General features: G+C 45.9%; 1 protein-coding gene across 4 annotated transcripts; it reads left to right on the top strand.

Annotated features, from left to right (window-relative positions):
- Positions 1-169: 169 nt before the first annotated feature.
- On the top strand, positions 170-25178 carry LOC139665370 (uncharacterized protein C1orf21 homolog). Of its 4 annotated transcripts, XM_071544368.1 has the most exons (7): positions 170-301; positions 4743-4838; positions 12584-12713; positions 21042-21127; positions 22436-22506; positions 23225-23285; positions 24233-25178. In XM_071544368.1, exons 3-7 carry the CDS (start codon positions 12623-12625, stop codon positions 24275-24277), a joined length of 354 nt encoding a protein of 117 aa, XP_071400469.1. In that variant the 5' UTR covers positions 170-301; positions 4743-4838; positions 12584-12622; the 3' UTR covers positions 24278-25178. The 4 variants fall into 4 exon arrangements, with proteins under 4 accessions (XP_071400469.1, XP_071400468.1, XP_071400471.1 ...); XM_071544367.1 differs by lacking the exon at positions 4743-4838 and having other exon boundaries at positions 176-301; XM_071544370.1 differs by lacking the exons at positions 170-301; positions 4743-4838 and having other exon boundaries at positions 12623-12680.

Here is a 25178-nt window from a genome sequence, read left to right as displayed (position 1 = left end):
ATTTTTATACACCACTACATCACTGGTAATAATAACAGAGAATGGTCGTGCACTTTTCCTGCTGGACCCAAAATAACACAGAACAACATTAGTCCAGTGGTGATTGGTGAGGCACTCCTCCTCAGCAAGATGGCTGCATTGCTGCGCGGAATAGTGGCATCCTGGTGAAATGACGCAAGCCACAGTTTACGCTCAGTTTAGTGGCTCCGAGCTCTCCAGTCTCCATAGCGCAGATCCCGCCCGACAGACAGCCGGAAGACCGGCTATTCTCCAGTGGACCGAGCGGAACCGGTTCATCAAAGTAAGTACGAATGTGTATTACTTGTTAACCGTCTCCCAGAGGTGTCGTCTGCACCAGTGAAAACCACATGTGCTCGCGTATAATTTCTTTCTTTCCTAGCGCTCTCTCTTTTGTTGTTGTTTCCTGAGTGTGTACCGTGATTACCCGGCGCTTTCCTTCCTGCATCTTGGGCTTCGCTTTAGTCGATGTTTTGTGTTGGTGGTGTTCGCTGCATTATGGCAGCGTGTCTTAACATTTAGGCGAAAACATGGGAAGATTCAAGTGAGCGATTTCCATTTGTTGTACGTGTGAATGTGCTCGTTTTGGACAGCGCTGGCTCAGTGCATTTCAAATTTTCCACACATCCTGGTTGGCTGTGCCAGCCTGTCCCGCTGTTCCCTCTCTCCTTTCTCTGCCCACTGTAAGGCCGTTTGGTTTGGAGAAAAAACTCACGCAGAGAAGACAGACCTGGGTTGGCAGAGGCTACAGACCGTTAACCTTTGTGGATATTAAAGTATGTATGCACACACGGAGACCGTTTGCGCTCCCTCTGCCCCCAACTCTGCCTTTCCCTGTGGGGAACAAAGCGCCCAGTGTCTCCACGCAGCGCAGCTGGACACAGCTGTTTAGCCGAGCTGCAACTCTCTGCCCTGCACGAGCTCCGGGACAGACCTCCCTCCCCAGGCCCGGTCTGTCATGTTTGACCTGCCTACCCAGGCCCCGTCTGCTGCTTCACTGTCATGTTTGACCTGCCCATACCCAGGCTCTGGTCTGCTGCTTCTTGTTTGCAAATACTCTTAAGTAGCAGTTGGACTGTGCAACTCTCAGCTTCCATGCTATAATGGGAGAAGCCATTGCTTTCTGTTGTCCATCACATATATCACCATTAGTCTCTTTGGCAGTTGGTTAGGAACTGTTGAAGGCTCTGTTGGCTGCATGGTTTCATTTCTCATGGCTGCTGGAGCAGTGTGTGTGTGTGTGGCTCAGAGGGAAGAGAAGAGCACCGCTCTGCATCTGAGAGGATAAAATTAGTAAAGTCACACTGGCCAAACCGAGACATGATATACAGGCTCATTTGCAGCTAGTTGGCTAAAAGTAAGCCAGAGCTAGAATAGGACTGTTACAAATGTATTCTTTTCACTGCCAACGCCAACGCTCTCTAATCAACTGTTCCTGCAGGAGCACAGGCATGCACATGCACACGCACACACACACACACACACACACACACACACACTTCCTGGCTTCATCTACCTAGCCCCTAGTCCTGCTACAGCCCACTTGGTAACAACCGGGCAGACCTAGACTATACACATTACATTTCCAAGTGGATCCAGTAGTTACTGAGTTCCCGATTGCCTGCCCGTCTGCTTTGTGTACGTGTGCCATATGGCTGTCAGCTACTGTAGGTTCCCCCATGTGAACTGCACCAGACCATTACGCCCATTTGGTTTTTGTGCAGCACCCTGGTGTGAAAGTAGGTTGTTTTGCCCAGCATTACAGCCCATAGCATGCTGTCACCAGCAGCTTACATTAGGGTTATATAGGTTAGGATGATGATGACCAGAGATCCTGTGATTGGATGACCATGTTGCAAGTCCCCCTTCCTCCTTTACTCTTGATTTATCTGTCTGGTTTCATCTATCTGCCTCCATCTGCCTTTCTCTCCCTCCCTCCCTCTCTCTCGCCATCACTTGCTCATTGCAGAGAGTGTGTGTGTGTGTGTGTGTGTGTGTGTGTGTGCGTGCATATGATTCGTTCACATATGGCTTTGGTTCCGGCGGCTAGCAGTAGAGACAGCAGCCAGCCCACTGAACTGAAATACAGGAGTCTCTCTCTCTCTCTCTCTCTCTCTCTCTCTCTCTCTCTCTCTCTCTCTCTCTCTCTCTCTCTCTCTCTCTCTCTCTCTCTCTCTCTCTCTCTCTCTCTCTCTCTCTCTCTCTCTCTCTCTCTCTCTCTCTCTCTGCCTGTCCCCCTCTTTCTCGCTCTGCCTCTCTCTCTCCCTCTCCGAGGCAGGGGCATCTATTATTAGTCCTCCTGTCCTCTCTCGCCCATCCTCTCATCCTCTCACTCATCATCATCTGGCCGTCCAGCCGTCCACCCTGTGGCCTCTTCACCTTGGGCTGATTGGGACGATTTTGATGGCAGTTGGGGTGATTGTTTGGCCCGTTTGGGTCATGATGCAACATCTGTGATGTCACCATTTGAGGAGGAGGGTTTCCATGGTTACCAGGATGTCTTCTCTGTGTGTGTGTGTGTGTGTGTGGGAGGGAGTTCCCATGACTGTGTTGCATACGGTGTGCGTGTGTGTGGTGGTCTCTCGGAGGCAGTGCTGAGCGGTGTCAGGTGTCAGATGAGGCAGTCTATATTGCAGTGCAGAAAGCACAAGGCCAGCACAACTCGATCCCTCTAGCTTCTGTTTGTCTTTCAGTTTGACTGATTTGCTTGCTGGCTGGTTGGTGTGTCTATCTGACTGAATTATCAAAGCTCAAGCGCTGTTATATTGTAACAAGGAACCAGAAGACTGCATCTGTGTCATTATCATCTGTATTGTTATTTCTGGCGTGTGCATATTTGTTTTTATCTGTCCATCTAAATCGCAAAGCCGCAGCACTGCAGCCGACATGCAGAACAGTGGTGATGAGCTGTTTGTGCCGATGGTCTGTCTTCTGTCTGTTCTCCTTTTGAGTCAGCAGCGTTTGGACTTGTAGCCTGCAGTCTGTATCCATGCATTAGTGTGCTTGTGTCTGTCACATGGAGCAGTGCCTGTCTGTGTCTCTGACTGTGTTTACATTGTAGTTTGTGATCCAGTTGAGTCCAGTTGGGATGGGGTGTGAGCACAGGGTCCAGGACTGTGGGCAAAAGCCTGCATTTTTGCTTCCTCTCTGTCCTATTCTCAGTCAGAAGTGCAGTGTGAATCTCTGCACAGTGTATTCCCATCAGACAGAATGTATTGGTTTCTCATCTCCACTGTAGATAACATCCACAGTACTCTGATAGGATCTCTGCAGGCCTGCTCCTTGATAACAACACTTCACTGTTGATTGAGATTGATGTGAGAAAAGAATGGGGCATTCAAGCTTTCATTAGAGCCCATACTTTTGATATTAAGATAAGTGATGATGGGATTAAAATAACTTAAAATGATATACCTACTACATTCTTGAGTGAGGTATGTTTGAAAATGTTTCGATACCAAGTACTGGGTCCGATCAGTGATGTAGTTAAATAAATAAAAAAAAGTAAATAAAAAAGATGAATAAACTATGAAAACATCTCTTATAAACCTCCCTTATGCTTACATCAGTATGATACCACTTAATATGATTTCTACCATGAATTTACATAATGGAGATTTATACCAGTCAAAAAAGATGGGAAAACTATTCTGCAAATGAAAAGGTAACCAGGGATGGTTAACCTGGTTCCCATACTTCAGATTTGATACCAGGTTCCATTTATCAATACCTTGTGGTGAATGAAAGTACATTGAATTATGTGATAGAGTAAATTATTTTATGTGTAGCGGCTGTTCGGGCCAGTTGCTTTTCTAAATGGAATCAGATGGTGCTCAATTGACTTTGTCAATGAAAATGCATTAATTCAGTCCACTAGAAAACTTGAGATGCCACTGTAAGAATCAAACATTTGGAAGCATTTTGATACCTCAACATTGATACGACTAGCAAAAATCAGTATGGTACTGATGGGTATTGTTTGTAGACATGCAGACCTGCAACTGTCTGTGGTCACTATGCCTCATAAGCCGAGGTGAGGTGCCATTAGTCTCTTGAGCATTTGATTAGGAACTATTGAAGGCTCTATCGACTGAATGGTTTCATTACTCATACTGGAACAGTGTGTGTGCCCCTGTGCAGGATAATGGACAGAGAAAAGCACTGCTTTGCATCTGAAAGAATAATACTTGGAAAATCACACCAGCCATGTTGAGACATGAAACACAGGCTCATTTGCAGCTAGTTGGTTAAGGGCTAAAACAGGCATATATTTCAAATGTATTCTTTTCACTGGCAACACGGACACTCTCTATTCAGCTGTTCCTGCAGGATCACAGGCTCATTAGCGAAAACACACACACAGACACACATAGGAAACTGCTTTGCCAATTATCCTGCAGCATACTCGCCAATTACACATAGATTGATATTTATTTTCTTCAGCACTGGTAATTTCTAATGAATATTCATGGTGGTATTCTTTTATTAAGCCACATGTGGGTTGATTTGTTAGCAATTCAGATGGATTTGGATGAGAAGACATAAACAGGTTTGACCTTGTGTAGCTGCCGTGTTGGAGTAGGTCTAGCCTGCCGGCCACGTGTAACTGTCTGTTAGGAAACGTGATGAATGAGCAGTCACACACACACACACACACGCACGCACACACACACACACTGCAAAGATAGCACAAACATTAACCATGCCATACACACCTTTTGTAGGTCCAGCACCAGCAATCAGCAGCACTCCCTCCACTGTGAAAGAGTGGCAGCCAGGGCAGGGAAGTAACTTCTGTTTTCTACAAACCACAGCGGCTGGTAAGTCCCAAAATATACCTGTTAATTACATTTTAAGAATAGAATAGGATCTCCAATCCGTAGTTTGGTTGGGTGCCTGCCAAAGTGGTTTGTAGGATAGATAAACGTAACGCACACATCCAAAATTTACCACTACTGACTGATAACTGGTGTTAACGACCCACCCTGGTTACCTGATGCATGTATAAGCCAAGGCTTGGTTCTTATTGTAAGACAGCTCAGGGTCTGAGTGAGTTGTGTGTGTGTGTTTCATGTCAGCCCAGGAGGAAGTCCTGATATCGCTAAGGGATTTCAGGAGTTACTTTTCCACTCTGTTGGCCCTGCTCTTCACCCACCTATCACCTCAGGCTCTGACCTGCTGTCACGATTGGAAAGAGCAGAATAGAATGGAATTGGAAAGAATAACATGGGCATGGGTGCTTGCCTTTGCTCTTTCAGGGAATCGGTCTCGCACTGGAGGACCCAGCGGTACAAATGCGAGCCATTAACCAGACACAGACCTTAGAAGAGACATTTTATCCTCTAGGCTAGCCTATATTACGGCTGGAACAATCCATTTTAGTACAAGTTTGTTTCCACCTGACCCAAGATGCTGCCCAAGACCGCTCTGTAAGAACATTAGGCTTGATGTCAATTAGACTACTCTACTGATCTATGGGGTTAGGTGACTAATAGTGATCTGAAATGTACTTGCTCACCTCTCTCTCTCTCTCCCTCTCTCTCTCTCTCTCTCTCTCTCTCTCTCTCTCTCTCTCTCTGTCCCTCTCATTCCCCCTCTCTCTCTCCCTCTCGCTCTCTGTCTCTGTCTCTCTCTCTCTCCATAAGCCACAGTAGTGAGAGGAAATGGTGAGAGCCATGCAGACGTCTCAGTTTCAACTCAACTGGTTTTATGGGCCTGAAGTAAAAACATAGGCCTCTTGCCAAAGTATATGTATGCAACAACTTGTTGAGAACTCATTGCTTTACCAGCACATGCCACAGCTATGTGCTATCTCTTTATGTGTGTATGTGTCTCTCATTGTCAGTCACAAGGCCGGGCCGCGGTTTCACCAAACAGAACAGAGGAGCTCTTATATCTCCCTCCTCCCTCCCTCCCCCCTCTCTCTCCTCCTTTTCCCCCATCCCTCCCTCCCTGACCACTTCTCACCCTCATTACAATAGTGAGAAAGAGGAAAGAGGCGCTGCTCACACGACAGCAGACGGCGAGAGAGAATGGAGACATACACTTGAAGCAATACCACACCACTCAGGAGAAACCTTTACTGGCTGAGTGTCTACCAGGCAATGTGTGTGTATATGTGTGTGTGTGTATGTGTGTTGGCACGGCTTCCCAGGCTTGTCAGACTGATGGAGTGCTTAAACTGGGACAAGAGGAGAGGTGCAGCATTTGCTCCCTGGCTAGAGTAAATATTATGGCGCGTTGGCCCAGGCGTCGTACTGAACCTCTGCCCTGTCACAGACAGAGGCAGAGACACACACAACACAGTGCAGCACACAGTCGTGCTTCTCCACCAGCGGAGTCGTGACTCGCGAAGCAAGCTCAGGCGCACCTTTTTAGATTTTGTGCTCTTAGAAAGTAGATGTCAAACAAAATTATTACATTCATTTCATAAGGTTAGACATCTGGGAATCAAAGTCTTTTTGTTGCTGCTGTTGCGCTTATTGCAAGTTTCTCTGAATAAGAATGTTGGCAAAATGTCTCAAATGTAAACAGAAAAAAAGAACAAATTGCACATTTATGAACACACATATTTTCAGTTAAATACTTGTTTACTCAGCAGCACATTCTATTTGCCACCTCTCCTCATATATCCAGCACTACTTGACCTCATGGGACACTTGTGACGAGTCAGTGGATTTGGCCAAACTGTGCCACAGAACCAAGAGAACCGCTAGCATGTACTAGGGCTGGGCAATATGGATAAAATCAAATATCACAATATTTTTGACCAAATACCTCGATATCGATATTGCGACAATATTGTAGGGATGACTATTGGTGCTTTCACAAAATATTTCCGCAATGAGATTTTTGATAAATAATCATCAGTAATGTGGATATAATGACTAAGTGGGTAAAGGCAAATAATAGAACAGCTAGAACAGTCTGGTAAGTTCAGAAAATTACATCACTTTACTGTAATGCAGCCTTTAAAACCAGGAAAAGGCAACACTTATGCCATATCACGATATTACAATATCCAAAATCTAAGACGATATCTAGTCTCATATCACGATATCGATATATTTCCCAGCCCTAGCATGTACAGCAATGCACCGACTAGTCCAGTCCAGCTTGGCTTAATACAGAGCAGTCCAGTCCAGCAGAGCATTGCTCAGCACTCAGTAGCACAGCATAGTGAGGCAGAGTGTGACGCTCTGATCTGTGGTCCTCCGTCACAGGCTGGGGCACTGTCAGTGGCCCCAGAGATCTGCCCCGGAGCTTCCAGTCTCCCCGTGGCTTTGGACCGGGGCTAAAGTCATCACTTCCCTTCCCATGCCTTCAGTCTCTTTTCTTACCAGAAAGCCACCTTGCTAATTACACCCAGACACTCCCAGTAGGTTTGTGAAGGGAAGTAATCAAGGGAACATAGAAGGAAATACATACAGAAAATAACACCCCTAGCTTCTTCCCAACCTGCCCCCTAGTACTTCTCATGCTCTCTCTCTTTCGTTCAGCCAGTTTTTCAGGCTCTGTGGTCGCTCACGCTGCCTCTGGCACAGCTCTATGTTTGAGAAACCTTCACACTGCACACTGCTCAGCCTGTGTGTGTGTGTGTGTATGTGTGTGATGCGCGCGTGTGTGTGTTATGTATTTACGCAAGCAAACGCCCTGTGTGTGCGTGTACACTCACATCTCCCCCCACAGTCCTTTTGAGTTCCTCCTTTGACAAACTGACTTGTAAAGGAGGCTTATTCACACAACTGAGAGTAGGTCATGCCTCCAGGTATGCAGGCATAGGCAAGCCTGTGTGTTTCCCAAATTATGCTCATTATAAGGGCTTGGTTATTTGCCGCGTGTTAAGAATGCCTTTGGGCCTCAATGCGCTTTAAATAAAAGTTGGGGGCCTTTTGTGTTGCCTAGGCCTTTATTATGTTTGTGTTTGTGTGTGTGTGAGGAGGGAGAATTAAGTTGACATACTCAAGATTGCTCGAGGGGTGAAATGTCGCCTCTTGACAGATGGCTCTCTTCGCCAAACCCGGTTTTTAGGTTCAAGTTGAAATGACGCAAGACCTGCTGGCTGACATCATGGCTTTATTTATATCTCTAAATTAGGCTACTACTTTGCTTCGGCGAATATGCCCAGGATGAATGTTAAGCATCTGGAGCCGATTGCGTGGATCTTTTAGGATGGTTGTGTGCCAGTCAGTTGTAGAACTCTTATCCCCTTCAGACATCGGATGTTTATGAGATCATGTTCGCTCAGCTGTGTGTGTGTGTGTGTGTGTGTGTGTGTGTGTGTGTGTGTGTTTGTGTGTGTGTGTGTGTGTGTGTGGGGGGGGGGGGGTATATATGAGAGAGGGGAAGAGAGATGGAGGAAGTGAGATGGTTGGTGTCAGGGTCTTAGCTGACTTGCGAGAGTAAGCTTGTCCCATTGACACACTTCCACATCTGCTGCAGTAGGCTAACATAGAGCAGCATTGTCCAGCTGCCCTGTGGGTTGACCGAACACTGTGCAACGCCCCACTGTGGTCCTGGATGGCTCAGTGGGCTTGGTACTGACACTCCGGTTTGTGGGTTTGATTCCTACTGGGGTCATCCATGCTAAAAGTGTATGCACTCACGATGCTGTAAAGTGCTTTGCACGAAAAGGTCCAGTAAGCGCCACATTGCCACATTTGCAACAATACCTAATACTCTTTTGCCGCATAAGCCTTTGTGTTTTAGTGTAATCCAGCAGGGTTCCTCCCACAGGCCTTGAAACTCCTTGAAAGTTTGTGCAATTGAGAAAACTAAAATAAGGCCGTAAAGTACTTGAAAATGAACGGAGGGCCTTGAAAGTACTTGATCTTTGATTAAAATGTAGCACCCAAATTCATCAGTATGCCTCAGGTCTCTGTATCTCTCTCCGACCTCGGATCAGTACATACTGAGGAAAACCCTGTGATGGATATTTTCACTGCAGCAGTTGTAAAATGAATGATTTCACAGTGATTTCTTGAGTAAAAACTGAGGCCTCTGTGATGCCTGATTTTGTCCAACATCTTGTCTTACCCCAGAAACATGCCAATTTTGAGTCAGTTACATTATTCTAGGCATACGTTCAGCTTCATTGTTGTCTATTTGGCTTTATTATAGTCAGCCTACTATTTAGACTGTAGCCAATACTGTATGTATAACCAAAGTAGTAGCTGCTTGGCTTACAGTTTCACACAGCCTAGCATTATCCCTGCGCGCAACAATAGTTCTGTGACTGCTAGGCCTATTTTTAGCCTGCTCCTACTCACAATTTGATGTTTCAACACACACAAATCAAAGCCTTTCAAACAGATGCTGCCCACGCAGTGAAGACCCTTTGAAAGTTTAAATCCATCAAGGCCACTCAGATTCTCAATACAGTTCCTTCAACGATTTCAGAAGGGAGTCTCTGTGCTCGGCTAATCCAATATTCACTTCAGTTCTACACTATTAGCTCAGAGTTAAGAGAGCCTGTACCGCTCTCTCTCTCTGTCTCCTCTATCTCATTACCTGCTTGTCTTTTTCTCTCTCTTTCTGTCTCTCTTGCTCTCTGTCTCTGTCGCTTTCTCAGTGCTGCACTTTGCTGTGATTCCCTGACAGGTAACATGCACCCCTCAGGCAGGGTTTCTGGGTACACACCAGCCACTGCCTCGTCCTAGTTGTTGCAGGATCCTCATTTAAACAACACTGTTGAGAGTGTTGAGAGACAGGCTATGCTGGATAAGATATTTTTCTCTCTGTCTGTCTATGAAACTTGCCTCTAGTGTATTTTTGCAAAGACGTGCCTATGACTGGATTACCATCTTCCTTCTGTGCGTGTACATGTGATGTGTGTGTGTGTGTGTGTGTCAGCCGTAATTGAGTTGTTCCAGAGTGGTAGTACTATACTAGTAAGTGGCGTCCCAGACTGCCTGGAACTGGCTGATAAGCTGCTCTCTGGACCAGGCCTCACGTTCAGGCCACAGGTGACACCACACACACAACCACACACACATATATATACACACACCGCTGGCAGGAGCTTAGAAGGCAGCTGGCTGAAACATCCCAATCTTCTGTGTGTTAGTGTGTGTATGTGTGTGTGTCTTGATCTTCTCTGTCTCTCTCTCCAGGTACAATCCCCTCTCACGCCATACACCTTTGAGAAAGTCATGTGTAAGCTCTGCTCAGCCTCCAGAGATTAATGTTATTTAACCTGGGAAGTTGAGAAAGAGATTCATGCACAAATTTGCTCGTTCCATACACTCACACACACACACATAGAGCTGCAACGATTAATCGATTAGTTGTCAACTATTAAATTAATCGCCAGCTATTTTGATAATCGATTAATCGGTTTGAGTAATTTTTTAAGAAAAATAGGTCAAAATGATCTGATTCCAGCTTCTTAAATGTGAATATTTTCTGGTTTCTTTACTCCTCTATGACAGTAAACTGAATATCTTTGGGTTGTGGACAAAACAAGACATTTGAGGATGTCAGCTTGGGCTTTGGGAAACACTGACATCGACATTTTTCACCATTTTCTGACATTTTATAGACCAAACAACTAATCGATTAATCGAGAAAATAATCGACAATGAAAATAATCGTTAGTTGCAGCCCTACACACACACACCACACATTGACAGCAGCATTAACTACACAAAAAGACTACATTCTGTCACACAATCACACAGCAAGTCATACAATGCCCATGTATGCACACACACACACACACACACACAGAGCAGCCACTCCCTCCGCCCTGTACACCTGGTGCTTTGTGTTGTGTCCAGAGAGGTGGAGGCTGGTCTGCAGTAGCCTCGACACAGGAGTAAACACTGGCCTCCTGTCAACTTCAAACGCTCCGAGGATCATTGAAGGAGGGAGGAGAGGAGGAGGAGGGGGCGGGGGAGGAGGGAGGGATAGCGGCGGTCTTTTGAAGCTCGACACATTTCTCTCTGTACTTCTCTTTCTCTCTGGCCTCTCTTTATCCCAGCCATTCTCTGTCCCCCTTCTCCCCTATCCCCTTCTTCTTTTTTCCTTCTCAAACCACCTACCTCCTCCCTGGCTCGCTTTGTCTTTTCTGTCTCTTTCGTGTTTCTGCCTCTCCAATCTCTCCCGCCTCCTCGCCTTCCCTACCACGGCTTTTCTCTGCCAAACCCCCTCCGCTCTCTTCATCTGCCAGTCTTCTTCTCACTTCTTTACTGGCACTGCAGATTTTCATTTTGGTGATGGCTAATCATTGAGCCAGGCTGCTTCTGCACGTGTATTTGTGTGTGTGTGTGTGTATGTGTGCAGGTTTTTGTGACTGGCAGTTATTTGGGCTCTGTCACTGACAGCATATGGTGTGTGTGAGTGACACTGAGACTATCTATAGTGTAATGTGTCTGACAGCGTGAGGCCTTCCATGACAGCGCGTGTGATTGACTGACAGTGACGCTCCACTGTGACAGAGACATCAACAGCTCTGTGTCAGCTGGCCTGCTGGGTGGGAGTCGTTACTTTCCTCTCGTCTGAATGATAATGAAGTGATACTTTTTCGTTCGCTGATGGGAAATTCACTTTTCGCTTTGCCCCCGAGATCAGAGCTCAGGGTCGGGTGCAGAGCAACGCCCCCGCTGCTGGTAGGAGTTCAGTTACTTGCTCAAGGACACTTCAGCAGGCCGGATGCTCGCCGACACGGGGGCTGAACCCGGGTCGTCTGGTCTGTTTGACCACTGGGCCACTCTGCTGCCCCTGCTCTCCACACACAGTGGCAGTGGAAATGTTTAGACTGAACAAAAGCGCTCATGGGTTAAAGTAGTAATGCGCAATTGTGTAGATGTTAATGTAAAAAATACTAATGCTAAACATAAACAGACCCGGGATAGTTAATGTATAGCAGTGTTACGATGTAGCAGTGGATTACTGATTAACTTAGAGGAACTGGAACGAAACAAACTTTGTCATAGCGACATTTTCATATTTTAAATGTCCGCTTTGCTCCTCTCTATCACTGACTGATATATATTATGGTAGTGATTCAAACTGCACGCAGTTCATGAAAGCTTTTGCATTTGCTGTTCAAAACACCTGATGTCAGATAGGTCTCTCTGGAGAAAATTATTCTGCTGCACAGCAAGTGATGTGTTTTATGCTTCCTGCAGTAGGAACTGCAGTTTGTTTGGAATAAATAGAAGAAGAAATGCCACAACTGCCGGTGATAGCCGTCATAGCTGAACAAAGAAGAGACCAATACCTACAGAAACTCAACCTTCATCAACAGAAAATCCAAGGATAACTGGATTTCTGTGCAGAAACACCACAGCAATGACTGATTTAGCACCTTGATGTCGCCAAAATACAACAAAAACACTGGTGTTTTGCGAATTGGCACTTCAAAGCAAAAGAACATGCTTAAAATAAATAGGTTCTGTGTGTGTGTATAAAAAGTCTCCTCTCTTTCCTCTCTCTTTCCTCTCTCTCTCTCTCTCTCTCTCTCTCTCTCTCTCTCTCTCTCTCTCCTCTCTCTCTCTCTCTCTCTCTCTCTCTCTCTCTCTCTCTCTCTCTCTCTCTCTCTCTCTCTCCCTCCCTCCCCCAGGTGAGAGTGCGATGAGGAGAGGTTTCAGAGTGTGAGGCCATGGGCTGCACCTCGGCCAAGCAGGTGTCGGCCGTGCCCAACGATGAGGAGGGACGCGGCAAGGCCTACAGCAACGGAGACCTCTTCACCGGTCAGTTGCCGTGCCCACACACACACACACACACACAGACAGGTCAATAAAAGCTTCACAGCTCCATTTCACTCCGTTAATTGCTCAGTGTAGACCCATTGCCCTGTCTACCCTCGCCATATATTTTCTTCACTGAAGGGCATAATCCTCTGGCAGAGTGTTAAGTTCTCCATTCCAGACATTTACTATCAACACCGCAGTTTTATAGGACTCATCTGTGTTGACACTGCATCTGTGAGCCGGGAAACATCAGTAACCTATTAGTGAGACTGGAGTGACTGTCGTGTCGTGCAGCATAGCTCGGCACTAGCTCAGGTGTTGCGTGTCTTCAAGGCCCTTAATGTTTTAGTGCTTGGAACTGGAGAGAGAGCGAGAGGAAAGGAAAGTCGAGGTGAAGTGAGACGGAGAGGTAGACGGAAAGAGAAAGTGAGGCATGTAGTTGAGAACGTGAATCTAGTTAAGAGCATCAATTATAGCTGGCTGGCTGGCTGGCCGGCTGGCTGGGATAGAAATGAAAGTGAGAGCTGGAGAGGGAGAGAGTGGATGAGGGATTAACGGCGATTAAGAATTAGGAGCAACACTCTGGTATAACCACACGCGGGCGGATGGACGTGGCAGATGACGATCCACAGGAGGTCCACTTACTCCCTTCTCTCTCTCTCTCTTTCTCTCTCTCTCTCTCCCATCATCCCTCTCTCCCTCTGATCCTCTGTCTCTCTCTTCTTCTGTGTCTCACCCTCTTCTCTTGCATGACCTCTCTGTGACTTGCAGCGTGCTACTACTCTTTCCCTCCCTCTTATTGTGCCTTGTATTTTCTATCCTGCCTGTTCCCCTCATCCTCCACCCCTCCCTCTAATCTCTCTGCTCCCCAGTCTTATTTCCCCCCTCCTCTCTTTTTTTTTTTTTCAAGGAACAACAGAACGAGGCAGGAGACGAGAGGGAGGGAGGAGGGGAATGTGTTCCTTGAGAGAGGAAGGGAAGAGAATGACGTGTGTTGAGGCTGCTGCTCTTCTCTTTTTTTCTCCCCTCCTCTCTGTTCAATTAGATCTCCTCTTCCCTTCCCCTGCTCAAGGCCTCGTTTTCCTTCCCTTCCTCCCTCCTTCCCTGCCTCCCTCTCTCTATTTTGGATTCCCCCCCCCCCCCCCCTTCCGGTCCTCCTCTCCCAGTGTTGCTTCTCTGCAGCTCTTTTCCTCTCCTCTCTGGCACAACATTAGGTCATGGCCTTGTGTCCTTTCACCTCCCCTCTTTCCTCCCCCTCCTCCCATCTATCCCTCGCTCTCTCTGTCCGTCAGTGTGCTTGAAGGGAATGCAGAGTGGCGGGTGGCTGGGCCAGACTAGTGTGTGTGTGTTTGTGTGTGTGTGTGTGTGTGTGTGTGTGCGGAGGAGGAGGAGGACAGAAGAATCCGTTGACCTGGACTGTGTGGATTAGACTTATCACAGGCCCCTGATATAACATCTCCCTCCTTCGTCCCCCTTTTCCTTCCTTTTCCTCTCTCTTCATCCACCCTTTCCCCTCTTTCCTCTCTTTCCTCTCCGTTTCCAGCTTTCTAAGTAAAGCCTCTCCAGCTTCTTCTCAGTTGTCGTAGCATACAGTCATTCTTTCCCGCTTAACTCACCACCTCGGTCTAACTGGCTGGCTTCACCCGGTGTACTTTTTGCGACCGAGCAGGAAAAGATCGGTGTGTTGTGGTCAGTCGGCCCGCCTACGCACAGATGTGCCCCCAATAGATTGTGTTCCAGTCAATGTGTGTCACTGTGCTTGTAACCGTGTTTGTGTACATGAATGCTTTTGTGTGTTTTGTATCAGTGTATTTGGTCAGAGAGCGAGCCCTCCTCTCCCACACACTGATCTGCCTCCAACAGATTGTGTGCCAATCAGTCTGTGTGTGTGTGTGTGTGTGTGTGTGTGTGTGTGTGTGTCCCAGATATTCTGGCTGCCTGCTCTGTCAGACTCCAACCACTCACCCTTTTCCCCCTTCTCTCTCGCTCTCACACAATAACCGGAAAGGCTGAGCTCCATTACACAAACACTGAAGGCTGGAGAGAGAAAATAGCAACACTCTCCACAACATCATGTTATTGATGTGTGCAATAATCACAGTTGGAGTGTGCGGAGACTGTGTATGTGTTATGTATATGTGTTTGGGTGCGTGGTGCTCTGACACATATACACAATACAGTGCCATGTCAATTTCACTGTTTATTTTAGCCGTCTGCTGAATGAACGTCAGCTGGAGGAGCCCGGTTCAAACCTGGGTTCACACTGGATCTGATGTTACTATTCCATATTTAGAGTGAGCGTCTGTGTAGAAACCTCACATAGATGTAGACAAAATAGGGTTGGGAGGGAGCAGGTGTGGTGTTCTGATTATCAAGTGTCCACCTCTTATTGCAGACTCTACTGTATGTGAACTGGGTGTTGTTGAAGATGATTTTCATTTTTTGTTTCATTCTACGTTATATGAGGACCCAAGAGAAAATGCAAAACAGGAAGCCTGAGTTGTTCTGGTTAGGAGATGATGTTAAGTTGGAATGGTTTTTCAGAGAGGAAGTTTTTAGTGTGCCCAAAACACTTCTGGATTCATGGAAACTGTTTATTTGAATGTATGACTTTGATTTATAAGTTTAGATTATTATTTGTTTCTGGTTCTTGTTTGTTTGGAGGAACTCAACGTCTTTGTGTCTTGTTCTGGGCACCATGTGGTGCACGACAAATTAATAAAAATCTATCTATCTATGTAGATATTTCACTGAATTTGGCCCAGGACAGACTGCTCAACAATAAGTTCTGTTTATTATTAAGTTTATTATTATTATTAAAGTTTATTATTCTGTCCCTATTATTCTGTCCCTGGACCAACCTCTTTACAACCGCTCCTAACACTGAACAGACCTAGATCATCTACACTACACCGACACTACCATGACTTTGAACCTGGACCTAGTCCACACAAGGGTTTGACCATTATGGGTTTTTTAAGGCCGATACCAATAATGTTCTACTGAAGCTGCCCATAACTGCATTTTGTGCCCATTTTCAGTATCTTTAATTTTGACAATTTTCATGCCAAAAAATGACAAGGATTCCTTGTTTCCCCTAAATATTTAGGCTATTCCTCTCAAGGTGGAAAAGCCTCCTAAACAACATGTTACCCTAAAACTCTCTATTGAAATCCCTACTGATGAATTTGCTGGGAGGAACTCATCATCCACTTCCATCATATCGGCAGTGGATTGTCATTACAGGCTGATAATTCTACATTACTGGCTAATATCGGCCTGATATATCGGCAGTCTGGTCCACACCATCAGGCCCAATAGTTCACCACTGATCTCAGCAACATCAGGCTGACCCTGCGTGGGACGTGGAGGCTGGAAGTTGCTCTGCGTGTGTACACAATGTATCATGTAATCCCATGAGGCCTGGGTCAGGAATGTGATGGTGCAGAGAAAGGCTATCATTGTGCGAATGTTAGGTTTATAGGTCAGTGGCAACAGAAAACGTTACATTCTCAGTGAATATGACTCCTCCTATTAATAATAATAAGGCTCTTCATTGTAGCACATAGTTCTAGATTAGTGGTTCCCAAAGTGTGGTCTGAGGGGGTCGCAGGGGGTCACCAGCAATGTGGAACGGTTTAATTTCATTATCATTTCATTTGCTAGAAGTCTGCAGCAGTGAAAGACCAACTGATGATAATGATTGATGATTGATTTTTATTGCAGTGTCATACATCAAATCTAGTGCCCAGCCCACTTTGGCTTATAGGACACTGTTTACATGAAACAGAACAGAGAAAACAAGTTCTTATATCACAAACAGACAAGATTAAAATTAAAATGATAAGTAATTCAGATATACATTATGTAGTAGACGTCCAACTAAGATGGACTTGACAAAAAGAAGCACTATTTCACTTAAACATGTACTAGACTTTTCCATCTATTCCATGCTTCATATAAGAAATAAGCAAACCCAAATATCTTAGATCTGAACATAAATTACCACCTGCCTTCATCACTGAACCAAAACACTTCTGGATTCATTTGAAGGATTTGCCTGAATAGAGTGTGCCTCAGGTCGTCACACAAAGGGCAGTAAAACACAAAGTGGAATTCGTTCTCGACCTTGTCCAGGTTACATAATAAGCATTTCCTCTCCTCTTCTGGAAATCTAGTAAAACGGCCTCGGCCTGTTTCAAGTGCCAGGGGGAAAGTACCAGACCGTAGCTGGGCACAGACTGACCTTTGGCCCCGAGTTAGATTAAGGGTCTAAGTGTTTTGCACTCTACAGATGTATAAGAATGTCTTTTCTCATTGTCCTGTTCACTCTTTCCACAATTATCTCCCCACCACCATTAGGCCAGACATTTATTTCTGTTCAGGGTAATAATAAAATATAAATATAAACATATAAGCATCTTTTCTGAATGGTGTCTCTTGTCTAATGCACATATAACTGACCCCCAGTTATATGTAGAAGTTTGTTCTAGACCTAGTAAACTTGTGGTTAGATATGTGACGTAGCTCATGATTTAGCGCCTTATCGTCTTTGTAGCCCTTGACATTGTAAATTAGTTGGCGTGTGTGTATGTGTGTGTGTGTGTGTGAGAGAGAGAGAGAGAGAGACTGCATGTGCAAGTGTAAATGTCATGGCCAGGCCGGTGAAGGCTTGGAGCCAGAGTGGCTAAGAGGGAGGACACACAGCAGGAAGGACAGAGTGACATAGCCACAGGACAGGCAGGCCAGCTAGAGCTGTGAGAGCAGACACACACACGTACGCACACACACAGACACACACATACACACACACACAAGCCCAAAGACGGACATTAAAATGACTCACACACACATAAACACCACATACTTGCATAAAATGACAAATGTGCTGATTCAAACACACACCAGTATCTGAAATAGAAATGGATGTGCGCGCGCGCACACACACACACACACACACACACACACACACACACACACACACACACACACACACACACACACACACACACACACACACACACACACACACACACACGTACGTACGTACGTACGTACGTACGTACACACACGCACAGAGGAACTGTCGGCACCTTCAGGTCGGCACAGAGCTCCAGTCTCTAATCAGAGATGAGGAAGATGTCCACATCACAAAATCACTGCTTCTCAAAATAGTTCTCCCCTTTCATCTTCCTCTCTCTCCAGCTCCCGCTCCCTCTCCCTCTCCCAAAGCTAGCCAAGCACTGGTGTGACGAAACACCCCTGTCATTTCTTGTGATGATGACTGTCTCACACATAGTCACACACACACACACACACACACACACACACACACACACACACACACACTGCATGGCCAGTCTTGTCTAGATTGAAGCAAAGTCTTTGATGTGATGAGTCTTGATTGGTGTAAGCTTGGGTCACTTTGATCTATCTATTTCCATCACATTAAGTTTGGTGAATAAACTGAAATAGGAACAGAGCGTATTGTCAATCTTCAACCAGTTCAACTTATGAGCTGCAGCTCACTCAAATGACACAATTACATTTTCCCAATTCCTGCTTAAAACTGTCCATTTGGATTTATTTACATAGCCAGCAGCAGCAGCTGTATTTACTCCTTCCTACTCATTTGTGTCCACTTCAAGGTACAGAATACATAGTTTGAAATTTATGTGGATTGCTCCTTTAGTATGTAGCAGAGAGGAGGAAATGGCTCTTAATACAGTTTCCTCTTACAGCACCCTATGCACTTCATGTTTACAAAGCAGAGCTTAGTTTGGTGAGCCTGCGGAGTGTTAAAAAGGTGTGTGTGTGTGTGTGTGCGTGTTCAGACAGGAGCTGTTTTGCTCCGGCTTGTTTACATTCCTGAGACAAGCAACCGAAAAGTAGACAGCATTTGTTTCTCTCCTCTCCTCCTCCTCTTAATATCCTCCAGGCCTCTCATTGTCTCTTTGTCTCTCTGTCTCTCTCTCTCTCTCTCTCTCTCTCTCTCTCTCTCTCTCTCTCTCTCTCTCTCTCTCTCTCTCTCTCTCTCTCTCTCTCTCTCTCTCTCTCTCTCTCTCTCTCTCTCTCTCTCTCTCTCTCTCTCTCTCTCTCTCTCTGTCTCTTTGTGTGAGGACAGAGTTCACTGGGGCTGAAAACATTCCAAATCAACGGTGTTTGTCTGACGGATGATGATGAAGCCCGTGTTTTGCGCTCTAGAGTGACGCACATAGACACTGGAGAAACACAGGCAGACACACACACACATAAACACACACACTGACACTCAAACACACAGGTGATCCAGGTGTCAGACTGGATTGCGAGGCTCCCTCCTGGAATGCCTGAGCAGAGCAGAGGGATGGAGTGAGAGTGACAGAGCGAGAGAAGGAGGAGTGAAGCCGTCAGCTGGGTACAAGGCGATGCAGACGGAGAGTCAGACAGACACATGGAAACACAGACGGATACACAGGCAGACAGACAGACTGCATAACACAGGTGCCCTTTCCCTCTTCCTCTCCCTCCCTCTCTCCCAATACAAAGTGTGCAACAGATAAGGCGGAGGTGGGTGTTTGTCCGCGGCTCCACGTTTGTGTGTGTATCAGCGTCTCGGCCGGTTTATCAGTAAAATGTCAAGCAACCAGGTAGTCAGCAGAAATGCCTAGGTGCCTGTATTGTTCTGCTCAAGGTTTGGGTGGGGTGCAATCTTACTTAAAGGTGCTGTATGATTACCATAAACAAATGAGTCATGAGTCATGGCAGTGGTGTTGTTAGCACTAGTGTTTCTCAAACCACATGATTTCCCATGAATCCCATTGCTTCCTGTTTCTCTCTGTGTGCGTGTGTGTGTGTGTTTGTTTTGAAAAGCAAGAAGAAGGAAATAACCTAATAGTCCTCAAGTGTTGTGATTTCTGGGCTTTCGGATTATATCTGGATCCAGTTTTTTGGATCCCGTTTGCCAATTGTTCTGTTCTTAAAATGAGTGAAATAATGTCAGTAGAAATGACAAGTTATTACATGTTTTAACATGTTATTGAATTTTTTAAAACTATTTCGCTAATAACCATGAGGTGGATAGTGTGTTATCCTCCTTATGATCTATGTTATCCTTGTTTCACAAAGCCATGAACTGCTGGAATGCTAAGCTAAGTATGGCTGCCATTATTTAATTTTTTCATTACAGCTTCAAAACCCATCAGAATCCACATAAACAAACATAATAGAGGAAGCAGAAATAGTCAATATTAGTGTTGGACGTAGTTAAAGGCAATCAGTTTCACCCCTTTTCATGTTAGACAGAAAGGGGGGCGGGATCCATAATCCTTTATTTGGGGCCGAAAAATGATGTCACGCTTGAGAGGGCAACAGCAGCCCTTGATAACAGCGGATATGCATTCCGACGAGTAAGCTAACATGAAGTTGAAACTATGTGCTGGAAGAACAGCGTCTCACTTGCTGTTTTGTGACTTAACGCAATCTCCCTTTTTGCCATAAAGCAGTGCAGCGAATTTCCCACAGAATCCGACCCGGTGGCACACAATGTTGGTAGGCTGGTATAGAGACTGCCAGTCTTCTCAGTGATGGTCTCGTTTGTTTACAGTAATTATACTAATGTCTCAGTTAATGTGGTAATGATTTATTGATGTTAAAATGTTACACATGAATCCTTTAAGCTGGCTCGGTGTTTGTGATTATATCGTCGTACGGCACTATGTGGTGGTGCAGTCTTGTGGAAGTGCTGCCACTCGCATTTCCACAGAGCTCGTCTTTTCTGCCTAAGCGGTCTGTGTAGCCTAGAAGCTGTTCAACTGATCTTTAATCCCCTCCAGCTTGCTCCTTCTTATCTATTCCCTCTCCTTTTTTACCCGTTTCTCTTCTTTCTCCTCTCTCTCTTCACGTACAGCATTACACATGTATTCCCTCTTGCTCTCTCAGTCTCTCTTTTCGCTTCCTGTCTCCCTTTAGATGAGTAGCTATAGCCAAAAGGGAGCGAAGATGAGTGTCTTGGTCTTCCTACCTATGCTTCAGCTGTCATGTGCCCTTTCTAACACACTGTATCAGAATTTAGTTATTTGATTAACTTGGTCCGGCTAATTGGAATCAATGAGTAGTGATTGGAAATTTGTATATGATACAGTGAATGTACGTACAGTGAAGCCAATACGACATAGTTAAATTAGTTTAGCCTTTCAGATCATATTGACTAGGATGGACGGAGGAGACCTGGTCAGTGTTTCTTCTGGCAGAGGCCTGATAAATACAGGCAGTTGTTTATTGCCCCCTGCCTCTCCTTCCCTCCTTTAATCATCATGCCTCTCTCTCTGCAACCCTCTCTCTGCTCAGACGAATACAAGATGAAGGGAGTGGAGGAGGTGAAGTACATGAGAGGAGAAGAGGACCGGGTGAATGCACGCAACCAGGAGAACCTGGTGAGAGACACGCACACACACACACACACACACACACACACACACACACACACACAACCATCCACTGACAGCCCATCAACAACGCACGAAGGCAGACCTCTCCCTGACAGTTCATCAGCTCAAGCAAACAGACGAATGTTTGTGCCAAACGCATACGTCCACACCTCCTCCATCCCCTCCAACCAGCACATACACATTCTCTCTCACACACACAAATACACACACACACAGACACACACACACACACTGGTGCCTCACAAGCAGGTAGAGACAACATGTTGGTGTGTTTGGAATGTGGGGGCCACTCGCTCAGTCTGTTTAACCCTCTCTGCTCCAATAACAATATAAAACAATGAATTTTTCTGCATAAACATGCCTCATGTTTGATATACTGTCATTTATGAAGTAATTTGGTGATAATAACTTCACAAATAACTTCTAGACTATCAAATCCCTCTTGACGAAAATTATTTAAATACTTTATGGGTTCAGCAGTTCAAATTTAACCTCACCAAAGTCCAAAATATAAGGCTTGCATCCATTTATATCCTGAACAACGTATTTAATTGTAATTGAATCCCAAAATAAGGTGGTGTGAAGTAGGAGCCAGGTTGCGTGTCCAGTAAAGCAGGTCAGTCTCCCCGGCCTCCTGGACTCTCACACCCCGGCCAACAGGCCTGGATCCTGGCCAGCGCAGGCCAGGCTCTCCCTCCGCTCTGCCTGGCCAGACCAGCAGTGAGAAGCATCCTGGTTCTTAATATGGATCTAGACCAGGGCAGCGCAGCCCACAGCCGCTAGACGTGGTCAAACCAGTATTTGTTTCTCACCACTTGTCATTATTGTAGGTGTTTCCTTTCAGAGAGGAATTCACTGAATATACAGGAGCCGGCTGAAAGAGTAAAGATTGATGGCAGGGTGTGAAAGGTGCAGGTTAGTGTATTTTCGGTTGATTTACCAACCAGAATTAGAATCGCAGCAACATTTCAGTCTCACAGGAACCTCCACATGAAGCTTGGAAAAACGTGGGCTGGAAATTATGCAAGGTGACCGTCCACTCTGTTTGAATAACCCATTGTACCTGGCCTGCATCCATTCCCCATGTCCTGAGTCTGAGACTGTTGTGGAGTGCCAGAGAGGGGAGAGGAGTTGATTTGGTGTTGCAGGTCTGAAGTGATGTATGCTTTCAGCGGTGTGACTGTTTGCTGATATGAGTTGTTTGTTTTTCACCCGTTTTTATCAGCTGGTAATGAGAGCTAATGGTGTGTGTGTGTGTGTGTGTGTGTGTGTGTGTGTGTGTGTGTCTTTCAGGAGAAGAGTAGTGTGCAGTACAGGGGCAAACAGCACAAAGAGGTCGCTGGAGCAAACGTCAACAAGACTAAGTAAGTGGCCAGCAGCAGTCTGTATATATCTGTAAATACAGACTGGATATGTATGCACATTTTTTATATGATCAGATGGGCTTTTTCAACTCTAATAACGTTCACACTTTCCTCACAAATATTGTTAATAAATTATTCATTCATAACTGTCTCTTAAGATGCAACGTGAAATCAGTATGTTAATATTATAATGTACCAAGTAAGTTATATTTGTATATTTTGCTTCTGGCTTTTGTAATGCTGCCTTTTGGCCTACTGCATACTGTGTGTGTGTGTGTGTGTGTGTGTGCGCGCATGTCTTGTGATGAGTCTGTGTAGATTACCATATAGGTTGCTGGTGGCTGTAGAGTATTTAGTCTTCGGATTAGAGACAGTGTTAATACTCTACTATAAAATAATTATTTAAATTCCTCCACAGCTTCTCAACCCAAGGTTTTCTCACACTGTAGTGAGGATTGCGTGTGTGTGTGTGTGTGTGTGTGCTGGTGCTGTGTGGGGGGTGTAATGGAAAATTCTCATGATGTATTTGTTGCCTCCCTTCTTCTCCTCCCCTCCAACCTCCAACTTCCTCTCCCCCTCGATCTTGCTCCATTTCAATTTCTCCTCTCTCTCTCTCTCTCTCTCTCTCTCTCTCTCTCTCTCTCTCTCTCTCTCTCTCTCTCTCTCTCTCTCTCTCTCTCTCCCTCCCCCCTCCCCCCTCTCCCTGTCTCCCTCTCAGTATTCACACGTCAGAGAGCCAGCAGGAATTTTTCAGGATGCTGGATGAGAAGATTGAGAAGGTGAGGGGGGCTTATGTGTGTGTGTGTGTGTGTGTGTGTGTGTGTGTGTGTGTGTGTGAGTGCGCGCGCTCCTGGTAGTGGGGGTGTGTGTGCATGAGGGCAGGGAGTGGGTCTCTGAGCATTTAAAGAAACAGCTGGGTCTTAACATTTAAAGACACAGGCTGTACAACAACACCATTACTCCACATTGACATTCCTGTGCCTAAAACCTTAAATTATGCGTACTATGCATGTGTGTGGGGGAGGAATAGGTTATCACTGCAATGATGAACAATTACCACTTTTAGTCAACTACCTGAATTATACCCATCCAGTGGCTTTAGTCCCTGACAATAGGTTAGGTAGTAGGGTGAAATAACAGTGAATAGTGGTTGGATTTGGCTTCAGAAGCTGCATCCTGTTTTTATCTCTCCTTCATTCCTCCTTTAAAACAAATCTTATGTCAGTGTTTTTTCATTGTGCAACTGAGGCAGCCTTTTTTGAAAAGAGAGAGAGATAGAGACGGGACTGAATACAGTGTGTTTAAAGGAAGCAGAACGTTGGACAGACTCTGGGGATGATATACACAACAGGAAGTAGTTGAGTTAGCTCCGTATCTTGATGGAGGAAACAAAACGATGTGGCTGCCCTCAATATTTTTTCTCCATCGGTAGCTGCAAATAGATCGGTGTTTGTTTAAACCTGATTGGAGTGCCAGGTGGGTGGGGTTTTGCCACGTCAGGACAATTCAGTTAGTGCCGTGTAAGTTGTCACTAAGCATGCTTAATTGACTTCGGTGCCAAACTAGGTTAAGGCAAACCATGAAATGCATTTGCAAATGCTATTTAATCTAGGTCTGATGTTATCTTGCCTCTCTCTTATCCCTCTCTTCAATCACTGTACTTTCTTTTTCTTTCATCTGTGGTGTGTGCGTGTGCATGTGTGTGTGTGTGTGTGCATGCACGCAGGGGCGGGACTACTGTTCGGAGGAGGAGGAGGAAGATGGGACATAGCACAGACGCCCCCAGTACTGACCTCCACAGAGAGCCTCACAGTGTGTGTGTGCGTGTGTATGTGTGCGTGCGTGCATGTGTGAGTGTGTGAGAGAGAGGGAAAGAGAGAGAGAGAGAGACAGACAGCTGAACCAGTGTTTGACCGACGGGGCGTTTGTTTGTATGTGACACTGTACGTGTTAGTATGAGCATGTGTGTTTTTTTGAACATATGACAAAGAAAGTATTTTGAACGCAAGTGAAAGAGTGTAAAAAGTGAGAGAGAGAGAGAGAGAGTGAGAGAGAAAGAATGACATAAAGAACACTATCCTCAGAGACTACGGCCCTCCTCTCTTAGCGCCGCGCCCCTTCAGGCCCCCCGAGCGGACAGATGGCGGCGGAGGAGCGATGGAGGGACGGACAGACGAGGGGAGGGAGAGATAGAGCGACAAGGAGGACGTGATGACGGGCGGACGGATATCGTGACAAGCGGAGACAAACAGACTATTTGCCGCAGTCGGGCCGGAGGATCTGCTCTCCCTGCGTAGGACGACGGCAGCCCTCCATCCCTCCATCTATCCCTCCCTGTCTGTCCCTCTGTCCCGCTGTGCTGTGGTTCCCCATGGTCCAGCCCCCGAGTAGCTAACCCCCGTCAAGACTACAGCGAGCCGGTTGGAAAAAAGGAACTCCCACATACGGAAGCCCAGTAAGGACACACGTGGATGTTTTGGTATGGTCCCGGTTGGCGTATGGAGGACTGAGAGACGCATAAGCGGGAGAAGTAAGGGAGCTTTTGGGGAGGAAAAGATGGCCAAGGAAGACGAGGTTGGTGAGGTTGCAGTTTATGTAACCGAGCCAGAATCCACACCGAACTTTGCCCTTCCTGCAGCTAAGCTAGGCCGGCCTGGGCCATGAGGGACTGA

The sequence above is a fragment of the Centroberyx affinis genome, unplaced genomic scaffold (assembly GCF_046629955.1).
Source record: "Centroberyx affinis isolate AG114_WGS23_722 - 3 ecotype Tasmania unplaced genomic scaffold, CSIRO-AGI_Caff_v1 ptg004545l_1, whole genome shotgun sequence".
Lineage (NCBI taxonomy): Eukaryota > Metazoa > Chordata > Actinopteri > Beryciformes > Berycidae > Centroberyx > Centroberyx affinis.
Note: the sequence above shows the minus strand (reverse complement) of the source record. Positions and strands in the feature narration are given on the sequence as shown.